The sequence below is a fragment of the Populus alba genome, chromosome 3, assembly GCF_005239225.2.
Source record: "Populus alba chromosome 3, ASM523922v2, whole genome shotgun sequence".
In the NCBI taxonomy this organism is placed as follows: domain Eukaryota; kingdom Viridiplantae; phylum Streptophyta; class Magnoliopsida; order Malpighiales; family Salicaceae; genus Populus; species Populus alba.
Genome location: NC_133286.1, coordinates 10,246,977 through 10,266,287, shown reverse-complemented (window position 1 = coordinate 10,266,287; position 19,311 = coordinate 10,246,977). Strand labels below are relative to the sequence as shown.

The 19,311-nt window shown below is 28.8% G+C and overlaps 1 protein-coding gene across 1 annotated transcript; it reads right to left on the bottom strand.

The window, feature by feature from the left end:
- Positions 1–1,455: 1,455 nt before the first annotated feature.
- On the bottom strand, positions 1,456–4,434 carry LOC118038076 (uncharacterized). The gene is made up of 5 exons (XM_073408035.1): positions 3,798–4,434; positions 3,573–3,686; positions 2,590–2,913; positions 1,834–2,484; positions 1,456–1,724 (listed from the first exon to the last, which is right to left on the bottom strand). The coding sequence occupies exons 3-4, from the start codon at positions 2,707–2,709 to the stop codon at positions 2,095–2,097; spliced, it is 510 nt and encodes a 169-aa protein (XP_073264136.1). The 5' UTR covers positions 2,710–2,913; positions 3,573–3,686; positions 3,798–4,434; the 3' UTR covers positions 1,456–1,724; positions 1,834–2,094.
- Positions 4,435–19,311: the final 14,877 nt, after the last annotated feature.

Sequence of the window (19,311 nt, the reverse complement as noted above, 5' to 3'; positions counted from 1 at the left end):
CCGACTTTTACTCATCAGCAGACGAATGAAGGAGAAGGCGATGGACAGAGGAGGTTACCCTTGGCGGCGCGAGGTGTGTTTGGCTGTGGGAACGGCGGGGAACGGTGGTGGACTTCGGTGATGGTGTTTATGTTCCTGCTCTTCTCACTCTCCAGTATGCTTTCCTTGCTTCTCTCCTGATGATGGTGCTGCTGCAGTTGAAGCTAATGACGCCAGATGGGTTGCTATGGTGGAGACGATGATGAGTTTGCAGTGGTGGTGTGGTTTTATCCCGCGGTGGCCCTGTGTTTATCGGCTGAAGCTGCTCTGCTTCGCACTGCCTCTGCTGCGTTTTTTCCTTGCTGCACTCTTTCCTCCCCGCTGTTGGTGGTGCTGCTGTTGTTGGCGAAGATGAGGGCAGACGGTTGCACAGAAACGGCGAGGCAGGTTGGTTGTGGTGGCCCTATTTTTTGTCTGAATCTGCTCTGCTTCGCACTGCCTCTGATTCACACTGCCTCTGCTGCGTTTTTTCCCTGCTGCACTCTTTCCTCCCCGCTGTTGGTGGTGCTCCTGCTGTTGGCGACGATGAGGGCAGCTGGTTGCTTTGGTGGTGACAAGGAATGTTGGTGGTGGTTGCCCTTTGTTTATCCCGTGGTTGCCTTTTTTATCTGCTGAGTTTGTTCCTCTGCATCTCCATTTCTGTATCTGCTGGTTGCTCTTTGTTTTATCTTCTTTTACTGAAGCATTGCAGGTACCTGTGAGGTTCTTTTACTGAAGCATTGCAGGTACCTGTGAGGTTGCTTCTTCTTTTCACAAAGTGTTTTGTTCCAGCATTGTCACATAAGCTCGGTATTCAACAACCCGTGTTCATTATCTTTTCTCTTCTGCAACCGATGGGCAAGGTGAGGAGCAGTTTATCCCAGTGTACCATAGCTTGTTTTTGCATGTGAATTAAATATATTGAATCTTGCATATTTCTCTGTTTTTTACTTTTTATCTTCTGTGACTAGGCTGAAATGTCGGAAGCAGTTTATTGCAGTGTACCACTTAGCTAAATTTTTTCATGTGAATTGTATTTTCAATCTTTGCATATTTTGTATCTTCACGTTTAATCTTCTGTAACCAGAGTGCATGTTCTATCACAGTGTACTAGTTACTTTAATATTTGCATATAAATTGTATTATGAATCCTTGTATTTTTTTATTTCAAATTTTTTAAAACGTTTTACATATTTTGCATATTTTTTTCCCTTGCCGCACATCACGTGTACTTATTAGAAATAGAAATCAATAATAAGTTAAGCTTCTAGACCTCAATTTATATTTTTAACCCAAACTAAAACAACTGATTTTTCTTTTAAAATGGACGTAGAAATTTTTTTCCGAGCAGTATAATTTATAATTAAGCAATTTTAATGTCGATAATTTAACAGCCATTTTTTTGCATTTTCTATCGGTTGCATTTAAGCATGCATATTTTGTAAACTATAAAAGCATTGTCCACGTCATATTACATTACAAATACATAGAAACATTCAGGATTGCAATTCATAATACGTAGCTCGTATCGAATAACAGTACAACTTTTCGATACTTTAATATACAGTCCGTTTGCATGAAAATAAAAAATATTTATGCTCCATAGCCGAAAAATAGGACTTGTACACAGCCTCTCCATGTGAGATGAGAATTGTTAAAATTACAAATAGAGTCCCGAACAATTCTGGCCGATTATCTTCAGATCTCTGAAAGAATACATAATTGTCAATACATTTCAAAACATGTTATATAACAATTTAGATAATAATATTATCAACAAATTTATAAAAGCATGCATTCAGGGTCAATATATACCTCCTCGTCTATGGTGCCTTACGCCGTGTAAACATTTTCTGCAACCATATCATCTTGTTTTGAAGACTACCCATACTGAACCACATTTCTCTATTCCTTCTTATACCCAAGAACTCAGTAGCCCACGCATGAAAATCATCACCAATATGAACTCCTTCTATTGAGTGCAGCTCAATCATAACCTCAGGAATACTACACCCTTTCCTATCTTTAAATATAGATGTGGAATCACTATTGATTGACATACTGTCAACCATGTTATCAAACCGTGACAGTAGCTGCATCCCAATTCCAGAACTTTTTTTTTTTCCCTGATTGAACGTCAACACGTTCTCTTTCTTTTCTCTTTCCACTGCTGCGTGTGTTGCTACTGCTTGACATATTAACCCCTCTAACCATGTTGCACACATCATCAGTGAAATTTGGAATTCCATCCTCTTCTGAATCACCGCTTCCTTCTTCCAAATCAGGTTGTTCGTCATTGGCATTTGGGTCCTCATCAACACCAACATTATCATCACGACGGATTCCAGCCGATGGTGCCCATGCGTACTGTCCAGTAGCAACAATATTGGAGAACATTCTGTCGAACTTCAACCGTAAAGACGGTTCGATACCAGCATGCCTAAATTTTTTTGCGCCTCTTATTTCCTACACAGAACAAATAGAATTAATTTAATGTAGCTTGCCTAAATTTTTTGGTAATTACTGAACTGAGATACAACGAAATTTAAAATTAAGGAGCAGCAAAATAACCTGAATTTTTGTTTTCCACCATTCATCACTTGCAGAAATTGTCCCTAATTCTGCACTCCAGCCCACACCAGTTTCTGAAATGAGCTTTTGTCCATATCCTCCAATCCTTTTTACAGCCATCCCATTTGTTCTTCAATTGTGTCTTTGTGAATGCGTGACCAGTTATTTCTTTGAAAGAAGTTTGTAAATATTTCCAACCGGCCTTGTCGAAATGAGTATTCGGTCTCATTCCCATGTCGATGGCCTTGATGCAAAGGTCACAAAAGACATGCAACATTTCTTTATTCCAAGCAGCTTTATCAATAGTTTCTGGATTATCCATTCCTATTTGGATAACATATTTGCAACCAAACATCATGAATTTTTATAACATGCTAATCATTTGCGTAATATTGGAAGGAAGTGTTCACCTACAAGTGATTACCAACCTATAACAATTCTAGCCAGTCCACACAATATGCATGTGCCCTACAAACTACACATATCAATATTGCACATCATCATGCATCATCAAGGTAATTGAAATCCATTACCAGTGAACTTTATAGTTTCCAGCCGAGAGCATAAACAGACCAAACAGATTGTATACATTCTTTTTTCTGTGACCATCACCTCCTAGTTCTCAAATCGCAAAAGACATAAGTATTCACAAATTCTGTAGGATCAAGGCATAAACACCATCCGAATGAAGCAACACATATTTGACTCAAATGGCAACAACATTATCCGAATTAAACACAATTATCAGAACAAATTCTGCAAAAAATTTTTAAAACACACAGATGGTCAATTAACCTATTATCACAGCACCAGATTTTTTTTTCCATATCAGCATCAAGCAAAATGTTGTGCTTAATTCACAATCCTTACAACACAATATATTCATAAATTATATGTTTCCCAGAACAATACACAACACCTAAACATATATGCATATCTGTAATTATCTTCAGGGAGGCGTAAAATTTTAACAGAAAACATACTCTCTACTGCAGACCCGTCTCCTTTTTGTCCTAGTAATTTCTCGTCCCCTTGTTCGTTTGCCTCTCACAGAAATCGACTCCCCTTGTTCTTTTTGCCTCTCACAAAAATCGACTCTGCAGGCATAACAACAACAATCACGCACACATTGGGAGAAGAAATTCAAACGGGAAAATTATTTTAACATGCTGCAGATCAACTTCAAAATTAAACAAATGGCAATATACCTTTATATTGAGCGGATCTACAACATCAGGCGAATGGCAAGCTGTTTGGGGTAGAAAAACAGAAGGGGCAATTATTTTTGACAGTGGATGAGACAATTTTTTTGTCCTGTGTGTGTTTGTGAAGCTGACCCTGTTTTTCGTGTGACAGGGGGGAGGGAAAAACAGTGGCAACGACTGCAATTTTGCAGCAACCTCACCAGCTCCGGCGCTTGGAAAGAAAGGATAAAAAATGGAGGAGGGGTCTGCTAGGTGGGAAGAAAGGATGGTGAACAGTGAACAGAGTATACAGGGCCGTTTGAAGCTATGGAAATGGTGAACGGCAAGATAGGATTCCTTGAATTTTTTTACAGTGGGGAGGAGAATATTGATGGGAGCCTGAGGCTTTTTGAATTGATTTGCAGAGGAGTTATGGGACTCAGCTCAGGGTGTGTTAATTATCCAACGGCTTTTTTTTTTGGAGTATTATACTTTCCCTTGACAGACCGTGGGTTGCTTGAGGTTGCTGCTGGTCAGCAGCAGCTAGTGGCCACTTTTTTCAAACCGCAGTTTCAGCCTTCAGGGGGTGGGTCCCACCATTTTGAAACCACGTTTTCAACGTAACCAAACATATAATTTTTGCGTTTTGACTGCACCTCAGTTCCTACCGCATTACCAAACGGCACCTTAATCGATCTAAAAGACCATTAAAATACAATCCTTTTAATCTCCCAAATAATATTATGATATAAAGACCATTTTAAAACACAAATCAAACAAAAGATTTTGAATTATTAGTCTTTTAATTTAAAATTTCCAAAAAAAAATTAAAAAATTATCTTCATGTATAGTATAATCAATTAACAGTTTTTTGTTTTTTTCAATCTCTTCTCTTTCCTTTCTCCTTTCTTTTTTCAATTAGAGTTATATAACCAATAAAAATTAATTTTATTTTTTCCAACAGAACCACTAATCTTATCTAGAGTATTTATTTATGAGATTCGCCGCCCTATCGCCCCGCCGCTTTATACTCCTTTTACAAGATGCTATACTTAATGGAAATCAGGGATGTCAATCCAAAAAATAAGGCATGTCAATCTAAAAAACAAGATATTTAGCTGATTATAGTTTATGTATTAAATTTTTTTAAAAATAAAACATGTCAATTCAAAAAAAAAGAAAAAGAGAGAGAATAAGATATTTTAATATAGTAAGGGAATGTAAACTAAAAAAAAAAAGCGAAGGATGCTGGTACGTATTCAATTAAAAATATGTTTGATTATATATAATGTTAAAATGGTTTTATGTTTTGATAAACTTAAAAAGATAATTATAAAAAAAATTTTGAAGGTGTTTTTAAGAATATGAAAACTGTATTCTCTTAGATTTTAAAAATTTTTTGGTTAATTTTTTTTTTATATTTTTATATCATTTTGATATATTAATATCTAAAATAATTATTAATTTTTTTTATTTTAATGTATTTATAAATAAATAATACTTTGAATTATCACCACCACGCAATCTAAAAAAACTAAGTTTTTTTCACTTTTCATTGTAGATAAAATAAAAACTAAGAAAAATAAATAAAATTAACTTTGTATAATATAATCAATTAATTTTATTTTTTCCCAACAGAACCACTGATCTTATCTAGAGTGTATTTAAGAAGATGCGCCGCCCTATCGCTCCGCCGCTTTATACTCCTTTTAAAAGATGCTATACTTAGTGGAAATAAAAATGTCAAAGAGATTGAGCAAGTGTTAAGCTTTTTTTATACCATTCTGTGTCCATGGGCAGAGTTCATTGGTCGATCGATCACTCACTTGGAAAAATTTGACAAGGCATCTGAGAATCTAAACCTCTTCAAGGAAGATGTACTGGATCACAGCTCTCTTCGTTCTGCTATCGAGGGATGCCATGGAATCTTTCCTGCTGCCACCCTCGCCCCCTCCACTGCAGCACCAAACCATGCCTAAAGGGCGAGCCCCTTGGCCGGCTATCTTATTCTCTTCCACCGGGGATAAAACCATGACGTCCGTTCTGATTGATTTGGGTTTTGAGAGATCTAACCTATCTGAAGAGACGTGGTTTGCCATGTCTGGCGGTGCACTGAAAACTACAGCTCTAGGGTTTACCAGCAGCAGGAGAAGCATCATGAAGGACATGTGGGCCCTTAAACACCTGACAGCATATTTTCTAACCCTTTTCTAAATCAGATGCCTCCAGTGGCGGAGCCACGTAGGGGCAAGAGGAGGCAATTGCCCCCCCCCCAATGCCCCCCTTCTCCTCCCAGTTAGTATCCATTGCCACTTTCGATCCCACTTTAAGCATTTAAGCATTTCATGGTATAAAGTTGTGTTATTTTTTTAAATGGTTCATATAAATTAATAGTGATAAATCAATATTTAAATTAAATAAATTATAGAGATTTAACAGCTAAATCAAATATAATATAATATAAAAAAGGAGTTGATCAAAACTAATATAAAGTTATGTTACTTTTTTATTTGTTTCATTATATAATTTTAGTTTTATTTCTTTATAATTAGTTATTAAAATGTTAGGGTTTATAATAATTTATGGGTTTGTTGAATTAATATGTGTATGAGTAATATTATAGCTAATATATATAAATTAAAATGAGTTTGATGAATTGATAAATATTTTGTTATGAATTTCATATGAAAAATGATGATAATGAATTTACTAATAATTAAAAATGAAGTACATGATAACTAAAAAAATTAAGGATATAATAAATAAATTAAAAAAAAGCATTTAATATTTATGTTTAATCAACTTGTACAAAACAACAAGCTAGCAAGAACAACATCAATTCTGAACAATCCTTTTAAGCTATGATTTAAGATGTTATGTACCATATATCAGTATAGAATTGTTGTCAAGAACTTTTCTAATCCTTGAAAAATTTAGAAATAAATAAATAAAAATTTATTGTATATATTGAGAAACATATTTTTAATGAAATTAAAAATAAAATTATTATGAAACAGTTTTAAAATATAAAATCTCGAAGATAACAATTATAATGTAAGTTTTTTCATTTTAAAAATATTTTAAAATTAATTTTACTTAACTTTTGCTGGTATATATATTTCAAATTAATTTCTATATATAACACACATATATATATATATAACATATAATATCAAATATTTATTTGTAATTTGTCCCCTCATTTAAAAATCCTGGCTCCGCCACTGGATGCCTCCAATTATTAAAGGGAGTTCAGTAGCCCACGAGGTCAAACCATTTGGCCAAGTTCCATAGCCATGCCCGCTTTCTAGCCATTGTTCAGTGCTCAAGCAAGACTATCAACAACAGTGGTACATGGCTGGCTGTAAAAGAATGGTTTTAAGGTCACCAATGGCTTCTCTGTAGGCAACCTTATTGCTTCTTGGATGGGTCTTGTGGGGAAAGTGAAAATGGAACTTTTTCGGATGATAAAACGAAACCCCTCAGAGAAAAAGAACAGTAGAAAAAAATTGAAATTATTTGAAGAAATGCTTTAAAGGGATTTGTGCTCATACAATTAGAATTATAAATGATATTATTGTAATTATAAATTATAAATGACAATTGTTTTTTAAAAAAAGAAGCTTCAAAATATAAATAAATGCCAAAATCCCAACATTCCCAAACGGAAGATCATTACCCCCTTAGAATCCAGTAGATTAATAATTAGGCCCAAATCTTCGTTATGTGTGTGTTGGAGTTGCGGGGATTTGAAGACTTGGTGCCGACAATTCTGTATAATAATTAGGCCCACATCTAAATGCAAAACAGAGGCATCTAAATTCAAAGTTTCTCGTGTAAAAACATTATTTTTAAAAATATTTTTTGTTAAAAAATATATTCAAATAATATTTTTTTATTTTTAAAATATTTTTTAACATTAATATATTAAATATATCTAAATAATCTAAAAAAATATCAATTTTTTTTCAGAAACACCATTCAACGCACTGCCAAACACACAAAAGTACAAAATTAGGCAATTACATCAGCTTCTGTTTTGCGTTTTGTTTGTCTGTTTTTATTTTTTCAAAAGAAACGTTTTGTACCGTTTAATTAAATTGAACAGATGAAACGAATGACCACTCGATGGTGACTTTAGCCTTCGCTAATCGATGGTTATTTGAGACGTGTTATTCTTTGTTTGTAAAACATTGGTCATGGTTTGTGAACATCCGTGAAGTGACACTCGCGGATTAGATATTTTTATTTTTTATAAAAAAAATTATAAATATTAGTTTTTTCAATGTATTTTTATAATTTAAAAAATTTAAATATACATGTAATTAAATATATCAAAGAACCATACATGTAAATAAATAAATAAATAATCATTAAAATATCTAAAATAAAATTGGAGAAATCAAGAGACAAGAATAGATTCAAGATATTTACCCGGTTGAGTTGCTAAATTTATTTGTTAAAATAATTTTTTTTGTTCAAGCAAATAATAATAAAAATAAAAATAAAAATTAAATTAATTAATTAAAAAAAAAAATATACAAGGCTATCAAAAAAGTCTTTCTTGGTCTTGTGATTCTCGTAAAATGTCTCATAAAAATCTGACACTCATGGAAATGAGTTTACTAAGAAAAATTCAAAAAACAACATCTGAGCTCTTCCTTTCAAAGTTAAAGGAAAAACTTTATATAAAATCAGGTCAGGCATATAATAGTACAAACTCATCACTTATTTGTAACTATTAAAATGATTTATGGGATCAAAACACCCTCGTATGATTCCAAATGAGGAAGCGTATGAATAAGAGGCTCTGCTTTAGTTATCTAACCGAAATGAGACTCTGTATTTTTAAAAATATTTTTAAAAAAAAATTAAATTTTTTTGCTTTAAATTAATATATTTTTTATATTTATAAATTATTTTGATATGCTGATTTTAAAAATAATTTTAAAAAATAAAAAAAAATATTATTAATTATACTTTTCTGAGTGAAAAATAATTTAAAACTAAATATTTATTTTTTATTATTATTGCAATAATGATAAAGTTTGTTATCCTTTCATCCTCCTTTTCCTATTTATAAAGGATTATTCCATTATTTGTTCTCAGTGATCTTTGATGTTCTTTATGCCTTGTCCTTTTTTTATATTCCAATATTATTCATTTATTGTTATAACAAAAATAATTATGGCAAATATTTTCAGTTTTCACTCAACAAGTTTTTATAAATACTACTAATTTTTTAGAGTATAAAAAATTAAATTTAAAGGGAAATTTATGTTAAACATTTAAAGGTTTGTTTTGTGATTATATTTTTCTCTTTCATATTTGAAAAGCATACCTCATATTCTATCGTTAGAGCCCGTTTAAAAAACATGGGCTAATCATTATTTTTTTAAAAAAAATATTAAAATTTTAATTTTTTATATATTTTAGATCATTTTAAAACGCTAATTTTAAAAATAAAAAATATTATTTTAATATATTTTAGCATGAAAAATATTTTAAAAAATAATCATAGCTATATTTTTAAATAAAATTTTAATATAATTGATAATATTTTATATACCGTGACATGGTCGCAAACTCAATTAATAAAAAAGTTCTAAGATGTTTCAAGTTTACCCATTACATCATAATTTTATAACATCATTTCTATGTCTTCTTTCCCAATTCTTTTTTTTTTTGTCTATATCTGGCTATCTTTTATTTTCAAATCCATGATAAAATTAAGAAGCAACAAGTCTTTCTTCTTTTTGGATCTTATGTCCAGCTATCATTGAATAGCCATAGCACCATTGATCTACTCTCTCTCCTCACCTCCAACACTCATAAATTACTGTTGAAAAGTCAAACTTATTCTTCTTCGGTTTCTTCTTTTCAAAATTAAATACAAATTAAACAAATGACAAAGTGTACACACAAATTATTTTCTTTTGAGAAACATGTAAGTAATTAAAGGTAAGGCAATATTTAAATAAAACCATAATTATAATATTTTAATAGGTTATAATCCTTTTTTTTTTTGTTTGATTCATTAAGAAATTACAATTTTTTTAATTTATATACATGTTCATACATCTTAAATGAACAAAACACCAGTTGAATTCAAAACTTCATCTTTCAAATTGGGCATAGTCTAACTTATTTTGAAACCCATTTATAACATGTATTAAGAACTTAAGATCAAAGAAAGAACGGATGGTAAATAGTAAACAAATCTAAATGCTTTAATTTTCATCTTAACAACAAGTAGTTTTTTTTCATAAGATAAATACAAATATATTTTTTTAAAAAAATAATTACAATTTAACTATAATAATAATTTTTTTATTTAAAAATACATCATTGGATTATTTTTTAAAAGAAGCTGACAATTTAATCACAAACCCATGCATCTATTTTAAGTAATTTTGAACATAAAAAAGTATAATACAAAAATAAAAAAATCATTCAATTATAATATTAAATTAATATCTAATTATATCACGCTGTGCTACCAATTAGATTAATTTTTTAATGTAAAAAAAATTATTCAAGCGTTGGATGATGATTTTTTTCACATATTGAGACTACAATATATTAGATCGAATAAATTAAAATAAATTATGAAGGCTAATTCCTAGTCAAACCAATGTTTAAAGAAAAAATTAAAAAAATATATTAAATTAAAAAAAAACTACTTGAGTCAACTCGAGTTAACCTATCAATCCAGCAATCTCTAGGTTATGGAATCTAGATAACTCCATATAAAGAAAATGAAAAAAATATCAAGTTAATTTTCAACCAACTCAATATTAAAAGATGAAATTGAAACAAAAATCAATTAAAAAATAATAAAAACCCCAAGTCAACCTGAATTAACTTGTTAAAACTATGACTCGAGTTATGAGATTGAGATAACTTCATAAAAAGTAAAGAAAAAAAATTATGAAGCTTCATTGTCAACAAATCCAATGTTAAATGTTGAATTAAAGAAAAAAATAAATCCATGAGACCCAAATATTTTCATAGAAAGAATTTTTTTTTTTAAAAAAAATATGAGTCAAATTCCCAATCAATCTAATATTGAAATATAAAATTAAAAACAAAAACTAAATACAAAAACTAAAATTGAGTGTTGGAGGATGAAATTGAGAAAAAAAAATATTCAATTAAAAAAACCCAAAAAAGAATTGAGTTCATATGAGTCAACCCGCCAATCCCACGACTCGGGTTATGAGATCAGGATAACCCTTGGATTGCAAATAAAAAAAATTATGTAGCCCAATTAATTAAAAAAAATACATGAAAAAATTAACAGAGTCAACTTGCTAAATTTGCAACTAAGATCATGAGATCGGAATAGTCCTAAGAAAGAAAGTTATGAAAATCAATTTTCAACTGACTCAATATTGAAAGGAGAAATTAAAAAAAAAATCAATTAGAAAATGCAACTAAAAAACAACTTGAGTTAACCCAGGTTAACTTGTTAAATCATGGACTTAGATCATGAGATGAAAACAAATTCAAAGAAACCAGATAACAAAAATCATGACCCATTTTCAACATATTTTATGTTGAAGGTTGAAATAAAAAAAAAATTATAATTCTCAAAACAATCTAATATTAAATGATAAAATTTAAAAACAGAATGGATAAAAAAGATTTAAAAAAACAACAACAAATTATTCCAATGAATAATGTTTTTTGGACGTGGCTACAATGATTTAGACACACCCTTTAGTGTTTTGTTAACTAGCTATTTTCCTGCTCTTTGGTATAGGTTGGATAAATTCTTCTTTCAACATAAAAAATTGAATATAAATGTTTTTTGACTTAAAAAAAATCTCAATTGTAGATTTAAAATTTTATGCATGCATATAATTAAATAAATTGAGAATTAGTTATGCAACCGAAATAAATTATAAAGCCCGACTTTTAACCAATTGAGCTCAACAAGCCAAACTCATAACCCGAATCATAGACTTAATCGAGGTTCAAGAAAATATATATATATATATATATATATATATATATATATATATATATATATATATATAATAAGAAAAGTAGACATTCATAAAATTAAAAACCAACTAAATATTGGATTTTCTATTTGAGATCGCGATAAACCTACAAATATCAAACCGAAATGAGTTATGTTGCCTAATTAAAAATCAACTAAATATTAAAAGATAAAGTTAAAAACAAAACTAAGAAAAATCAATAAAGATGCAACTGTGAAGGATCAAATTGAAAGAAAAATCACCAAAAACAAAAAAACTTAAGTGTGTGGCCTAGGCCTTGAAAAACAAAGCCTATGCATGTGGGTCAGGGGGGCAACTTGTTTAGGCCTGTTTCAATTTTTTTTTGTTTGTTTTTTTATGGGGTGGGTAACATGTCGTCGACCTTATTTTTGAAAAAAAATAACAAGCAACTTGTCAGCTTCTCTAACCAGATTACAATAACCTCTAGTCATTGAAAAGTTCATGCAGAAATGTTTTATACCCAAAAAAATGATTTTCAAGCAATTTTGACCAAAAACCACCTTAAGCACAACTTAGAGAAACAAACAATCATGTTTATGCTTTTAAATAACCCAAAAAAAGTTTTAGAAACAACAAATTAACTTGAAAGTCAAAAACTACCAAGGTCATATATGATTTTTTAGGAATTTTGAAGGTGAAAGAACATATTAGTAGAGCTCTCTTTCTACCATCAGAACCTAGTGACTTTCTCTATTCTTCCTCAAACCAGGGATCAAAATTTAAGAGAAATTAAGTTTTGGACCAATAGTAAACTTTTAAAAAATTAAAGGGATGAGAAATGAGTATGTTGAAAACTAAGAGGATCGAAGTCAACTTTTTTAGTCAATTTCAAAATGCCCACTTATTTTCTCGATGTTTTTTGTATTGGTCCCTTATCTTTCAATTCTGTCATTCTTAATAACATAAGAGTAATTTGCCTTTAATTTTTCCATAGAATGATGCAATTAATAAGAAAAAAGTTTAATCAAGAAAATGAAAAAAAAAAACTCACTGTTACTGTGAAATGAGCTACAGTGGTTGGGGGAACAATATTTTCCCCATGCCTTTTAGTGTTTTCTACTAGGTTATTGGTCGATGCTGCATTGCGGGTTGAATAATTGTTTTTTAACATAAATGAAAATATTCAAGTGTTGCTAACGTGTTTTCTAATAAAATAATTTAAATCATGAACTAAAAAAAAATGCATATTAGAAGATATCCTTTTTAAATATTGATAGGAAGATATATTGGATGATATTTTTTTTAAAAAAAAAAGTATTAAGTGATTAGTACTTAAAAGTGCATTTTTATCAAGGTTTTATATCATCATTTTGCACTATAAGTATTAATAACTCCTTAACTAAAGCATGTTTTATAATAACATATCTAATAATATAAGATACCTTTAATTTATGATAAATGTTCATATTAAATATAGGCCTATCACATAAATAAAAGGATTAATTGATGAGTTTAAATATTGAAATTGAAAGGAAAAAGAGAGGACCAAACTTAGAAAAGAGATGGTGCAGTCAAAACTAGAACACTGTTCGGTAATTAGGTTATATCTGGAGCTGTAGATCTTGGATTTATGTTTGTTTTATATGAATGAAAAGGTAAGACATAGGCCTACAACTTTCATGAGGAGTCGAAGATTTAAAAAGGTCGTTTTCAAGTCCAAATTATAGCAACAACAGAGAAGTCTGAATCTGTCTTGCAGCCTAGATATTGTTCAGTGTTCAACCTATATCTTGAGTTCTAGAAGTCCAAATGACCTCACTTTTTTTCCTAGAAAGATAAGACAATTTCCTAAAACTTTCATGAGTATAGATAGTTCCAATTCTGATGTTAGAAATGATGTTTTGTTCAGACAAGAAAATAAAGATTTTCACCAAGTCAAGAGTTGGTCACTCACTTAACAATTAGTCATCAAATCAATAGTTCTAAATTTTGGCCTATAAAAGGAGGCATTTGCCATGCATTTAGGCATATTGGTTGTTCAGATCAAGATCATGCTTTTTATTTCTTTCTTTATATTTTTGTAATGTTTAAGTTTTATTTCATGTTATATTTTCTTTAATCTCTTGTTTATGCTTATCATTTCTTTTACTATACTTATGTTCTTATGTTATTTATTTATGTTTATCTTCTTCGTTATGTTTAACTAAGTTTATTATGTTAAGGTGAAAAGATTTCACTAATGGTGTTAGAATGTGTATAATATAAACTCAACATGGACTTCAATATTTATATCCAATAAAGTTTGTTATTAACATGTCTTATCTTTTTATCTTATTGATTCTTAATACATTGCTTGTTAAATGGTTAATCTAGATTTGTGTTGTATAACACTTGGTATAGCAAATATTTGGCACTTTCATAACCAACCATATGGTATAACCTACACATGTGCTATGAAAGGAACTTAAATTGTTGTTAACATAAGTTAACATCATGAATTTCTGACAATATTTAAAAGTATAGTGTTACTAAAATAAGATAATTAATATGATCATGTTAAAAATTTATAATGAACTATTAAGGATAAATCATCCGATTGGAAACCTCCTTTATGTGTGGTTTCCAGTTGATTAATAAAAAGAGTTTATGCTATATTTATTTCTAATACTATTAGTGGATCTTCTAACCTTGACAATTGCTTTTATCTTTAATTAATCCTCACATTAATCTTACATCTCAAAGTCCTCTTTAACTTATTATTATTATTATTATTATTATTATTATTATTATTATTATTATTATTTGTAATTTATATAGATAACCTCCATGTGATTCGATCCTGGTCTTGCCGGGTTATTTATTACTTCGACACTCCTACATTTGGGATAAGATATCAATCTTTTTATCGTGTCATTAAGACAACGACATATAGGTTAATTTGTCAAATTTATGGCATTGGTAATGGGAGCATGGTAATCCTATAGAAAGAAAAATAAAATAAATAATGAAGGCCAATTCATAATCAACTTAATATTGAAGGATGAAATAAAAAAATTAAATTTAAAAAAATAAAAAAAACTACTCAAGTCAACCCGAATTAACGTACCAAACCTACTACATGAGTACTGAGATCAAGATAATTCCATAAAAAAGTAAAAAAAAAAAAAAAAACCGAATTTCTAATCAACCCAATAATGAAGAATAAAAAAAAAGTCAACTCATGAGACCATAATAACCTCATACAAAATAAATAAAAAAATTATAATGCTCTATTTTTAACATATCCTATGTTGAATGTTTAAATTGAGAAAAAAAAACTAAGTCCATGAGATCGAGATAACTCCACATAAAGAAAAAAAAAACATTGCAAAGCTCAATTCTCAAAAAACATAATATTAAAGGATGAAAATGAAAAAAAGACGAAGATTGAATTGTTGAAGGGTGAAATTGAAAAAAAATTATTCAATTAAAGAAGAAAAAAATATTAAACCAGGTTAGCTCGGGTCACCATGCGAACTCGCAACCTAGGTCAAGATATCGAGATAACCAGATAAAAAAAAATAAAAAAAATTACAAAACCAATTAAAATTTATTTAATTAAAAAAGAAGAAAAAAATTAACAAAGTCAATTTAGGTCAACCTACCAAAGCTTTGACCCAATTCATCAAATAGAGATAACATCATAAAAATAAAGTCTAATTTTCAGCCTACTTAATGTTGAAAGATGAAATTGAAAAAAAAAATCAATTACAAAAAGCAACCCAAAATAAATCACTTGAGTCAACATAAGTTAACATGTTAAACTTGTGACTTAGATACTGAAATTGAGATAAATTCATAGAAAATAAATAAAAAAATATAAAGCTTAACTTCCAATAGATATAATGTTAAAGGTTGAAATCGATAATAATAAAAAAAATTACATGAGAACAACATATAACCAAATAAAAAAATTATGAATCACAATTCCTAAAATAACCTAATATTAAAGGATAAAATTTAAAAATAAAACTAAATAAAAAAAGAAAAGAAGTTTGGGTTGTTGAAGAGTACAAGAAAACGAGAAAAAAAATACAAAAGACAAAACAATATTACATAAAATAATGTTTTGTGGGTGTGGCTATAATTCTTTTGGCCATAACCTTTAAAGTTTTGTTAATTGATTCAACAATGAACAATTTTTTTGTTTTGTTTTGGAAAATACAAAAGCTATTTAAATAACCAAATGATTTTTTCTCTATGATTGGGCAAAAATACAAAAGCTACCATAATATCAGAAAATCCCTAATTCTCCACCATTTTATTGAGAAACATGGCGCGCCATGTAAGAAAAAGGTTACTCATCACCCAAAGAAAAATCGCCATGCTACATCTTTAGTTTTCCCAATCATTCTTGGACCTATAGTGTATTGATAATACTAACTATGACATGTGCTTCGCTGCGTGTTAGATAAAAAATATTTTTGATCAAAAACAAAATGTTCAGGCTATGTAATCATTTTTTAAAGAAGGGAAAAAACCAATGTAGAGTAATGAAAAAAAAAAGCTAAAAAAACAATGACAATCCATGTTAACTTATTACACTTGGGATCCAAGTCATTTGACCAGAAGCAATAAATTTTAAAAAACCTTGAAGCTCAATTCAACTAATAAAATATTAACAGATAAAATTAAATAAAACAAACATACAAAATAATAATAAAAAATAGCAATTATAAGCCAAAAAAAGACCCGAACCCACTTGTGTCAACTCATAAAACTCACAGGTCAAGTTATGAGAACAGAACAACCCAAATGAAAGGAAAACAAAGAAAATCACAAACCTAATTTTTAAAAAACCCAATGCTAAAACATAAGAAGAAAAACAAAAGTCCTAAAAAAACTCAATGATAATCCTTGTCCCGGGTCATTTGATCAAAAACACCAAAATATAAAAACACCACAAAGATCAATTGTCAATAAATTAAATATTAATAGATAAAATTTTAAAATAAATCAATCACACAAAAGAATCCCAAATAAAAAACAGTAATTCAAAGAAAAAAAAAGTACGAGCTCACCTAGATTAACTCACCAAACACACGAGTTAGGTCATGAAATCATTATAACCCTATAAAAATAAAAATAAAGAATCCCATTGTTTAAGAAAATCAACATCGAGTAATGAGATTGATAAGGAAAATAAGTAAAAAAAAAATATGTGAACCTGTGCTAGTTCATAAAACTCATGACCCAGGCCATTTAATCGGAATCACCAAACGTGGAAAAACCATGAAGCCCAAATCTCAATAAATTAAATATCAAATGATGAAATTGAGAAAAAAAATCAATAAAAAAGTATTCAAAGGAAAAAAATTGCAATTAAAAGAATGATGATCAAATTTGTAAAAAAAAAAAAGAGGATAAATAATTTTTGATTAAAGGGCTAAATTGAAAAGAAAAATCAATTCCATAAAAAAAAAAAAAAGAAGAAACCACCAAAAGAATGAGGACCAAATGCTATAGAAAATAACAAATTAAAATTTTTGATTAAATTATTAAATTAAAAACAATTATTTTAATAAATTAAAATAATTATTAAATTATTGAAAGTTTACAAAAGAGATAAGAAAAAAAATGAAGATAAAAAAATCTGGACCAAGTTTGAGAAAACAAAAATAAAAAATTTAGATTCAAGAATGAAATTAAAAGAAAATATAAAACTTAATAAATATCAAGGACAAATATTACAAATAAAAATAATAATGACTAATAAAAATTACAAATTAAAAAGAATAAGAACTAACACTCAAATATCCCCAACTAAGAGGATTGTCCTTAAATTTTAAGTGCCAAGTGTAAATTTTAAGGGAGAAGAGAGGGGGGAAAAAGAGTTGTTGGAGCTACACCTATTGCTTCCATAAAAAGAGGATAACAAGATGATTGAAACACCATCACAAAAGGTGATGTTTGACAATTGGACAACCTTCCGAGCACTGCCCAAAGTGCAAGGGGGCTACAACTTCTTTTTAATAATTATTTTATATACTAAATTACATAATTACCCCTAAACAACCTATAATTACAAACATATTTGAGTGCATATACAAAAATGCATTTGGATGTAATATAAAATCTACGGCATGTGAGACATTTAATTGTTTATTAAAAATGAAAGAAAAAACAGGATGAAAACACCCCAAATGTAATCTTTGAATTTTTTTGAATTCAAAGGTATAAGAATCTTTACATTAATCATAATAAAACAAAATGATGTAATTGCCCCCTTTAAATCTTGAAATGCCAAATAAACCATTATGAAAGTATTACATTGTTCATAATAAAACAAAAGGATGTAATTACCCCTCTTAAATTTTGGAATGTCAAATGAACCATTATAAAAGTACTAAATTACCGCCAATTGATTGTATTTTTTATATTTTTTTAAGGGAAAATAAGTATTTTACCATATAGTTTTAAAAGGTCACCCATTTCCCCTACCCCTTTTCACTTTGGTTTCTTGTTTTTCAATCTTACTCTCTCCTAACATATTAGTCTAAATTAGTCTATAATTTGGTCTAATAAGGACTAAATAAAAAGAAAAGAAAAGGGATGGAAAAAAATACATTTAAAAAAAAAAATAAAAGGGATGAAAAAAAAAACATTGTGAACATTATATCCATAATGTTTTATGAGGGGATCCACAATTTCATTTTGCACAATGAATTCATCAACCTTTTTAAATTTATTAATTATATGCTGATAAAAAATTTATTTTAAAGCATTTTCAATTAAAAAATACTTTTACAAACATCTCATTATCAAAAGGCAAACTTACTTTATTATACCATCATGTTGGTTAACTAATAACTTCATAATTATACCATTTATGAATGATATAATTACATTGTAATTCAATAAGTTAATTATATAAAAAATTGTATTTCAATAAGTATTATTTATTAAATTTTTTAATTAATTACATGTAATTGCAATAATTAAATAAAAATTTCAACATAAAAGTATCTTGTTAAATTAGAGAAGAAAAGGAATTATTTATTTGATGAAAAAACCATTTTTAAATGATTATGAATTATTATCACTTATATTTTATATATCATAAATTTCATCTCATCAATTGGTAAATTTAAAAACACTATAATTATTATGCGCCTTCAATCAACCATAGTAACTAAACATAATTCTATTTAAAAGCATCTATAACCCTTGGTTATTGTTACACAAAAATATTTAGTTTCAAATTTTATTTTTATGAGAACATTTTATCTCATAAAGGAAGTAAAAAAATTTGATTTTGAGAGGAGTCTCCCTGTTTGTTTTTATGTTTTAAAAATATTTAAAAAAATTAAATTTTTTTTATTTTTTTCTTTGCTTCAAATTAATATTTTTTGATATTTTCAAATCATTTTAATGTACTGATATAAAAAATAATTTTTTAAAAATAAAAAATATCATTTTATGTATTTTCAAATAAAAAAAACTTTAAAAAAACAACGACAATCACATTCTCAACCAAACTTCTTCATCATCAAAGTTAGCCGTTTACATTGCACTAGAAGAATCATTTA

Coding starts and splice junctions, on each gene's coding strand:
- LOC118038076 (XM_073408035.1), bottom strand. CDS start 2,709: ATGGCTGTAAAAAGGATTGGAGGATATGGACAAAAGCTCATTTCAGAA. Junction 2,485..2,589: donor GGTGGAAAACAAAAATTCAG/GTTATTTTGCTG, acceptor TGTTCTGTGTAG/GAAATAAGAGGCGCAAAAAA.